The sequence below is a fragment of the Trypanosoma equiperdum genome (genome assembly GCF_001457755.1).
Source record: "Trypanosoma equiperdum strain OVI genome assembly, contig: ctg_785, whole genome shotgun sequence".
NCBI lineage: Eukaryota > Euglenozoa > Kinetoplastea > Trypanosomatida > Trypanosomatidae > Trypanosoma > Trypanosoma equiperdum.
In genome coordinates, this window is record NW_027124737.1 from 195 (window position 1) to 599 (window position 405).

At 44.0% G+C, this 405-nt stretch overlaps 1 pseudogene across 1 annotated transcript; it reads right to left on the reverse strand.

The window, feature by feature from the left end:
- Positions 1-29: 29 nt before the first annotated feature.
- Positions 30-404, reverse strand: TEOVI_000367300:pseudogene (annotated as a pseudogene). The gene has a single exon. A coding segment is annotated over exon 1 (375 nt).
- Between the last annotated feature and the right edge of the window lies 1 nt (position 405).

A 405-nucleotide genomic window follows, 5' to 3' on the forward strand; every position in this document is an offset into this window, starting at 1 on the left:
CATAAAATTGAGCAAATATCCTCAATATGCTAAAATGCTACCAAACTCACAGAAACAGAAACAATAATAGAAATTTTGTTATTTACAAGAAGACTGAAATCTTTGCATTCTGTTCCCTCCCATTTGCAGCCCTGAGTGCCGCCGCATGTTTTCTCGTCTTTACCAGTACATTTATCCTCTTTCTTGACATCTCCACCTGTTGTTGTATCTCTTCCACCTTGCTTTGTCTGCTCTGAAACTTGTTTGTCGCTAGCTTGGCATGGGCCGTCATCATCCTTTTTGCCTCCCCATTTGCACTGCGCTTCTAAGCACTTTGTTTTGGACTTATTGTGCACCTCGCATGTTACTGTAGTTATGGGTGGCACTTTGGTGGGCAGCCCTGCCGGCAGCGGTCCATTCAGCTTT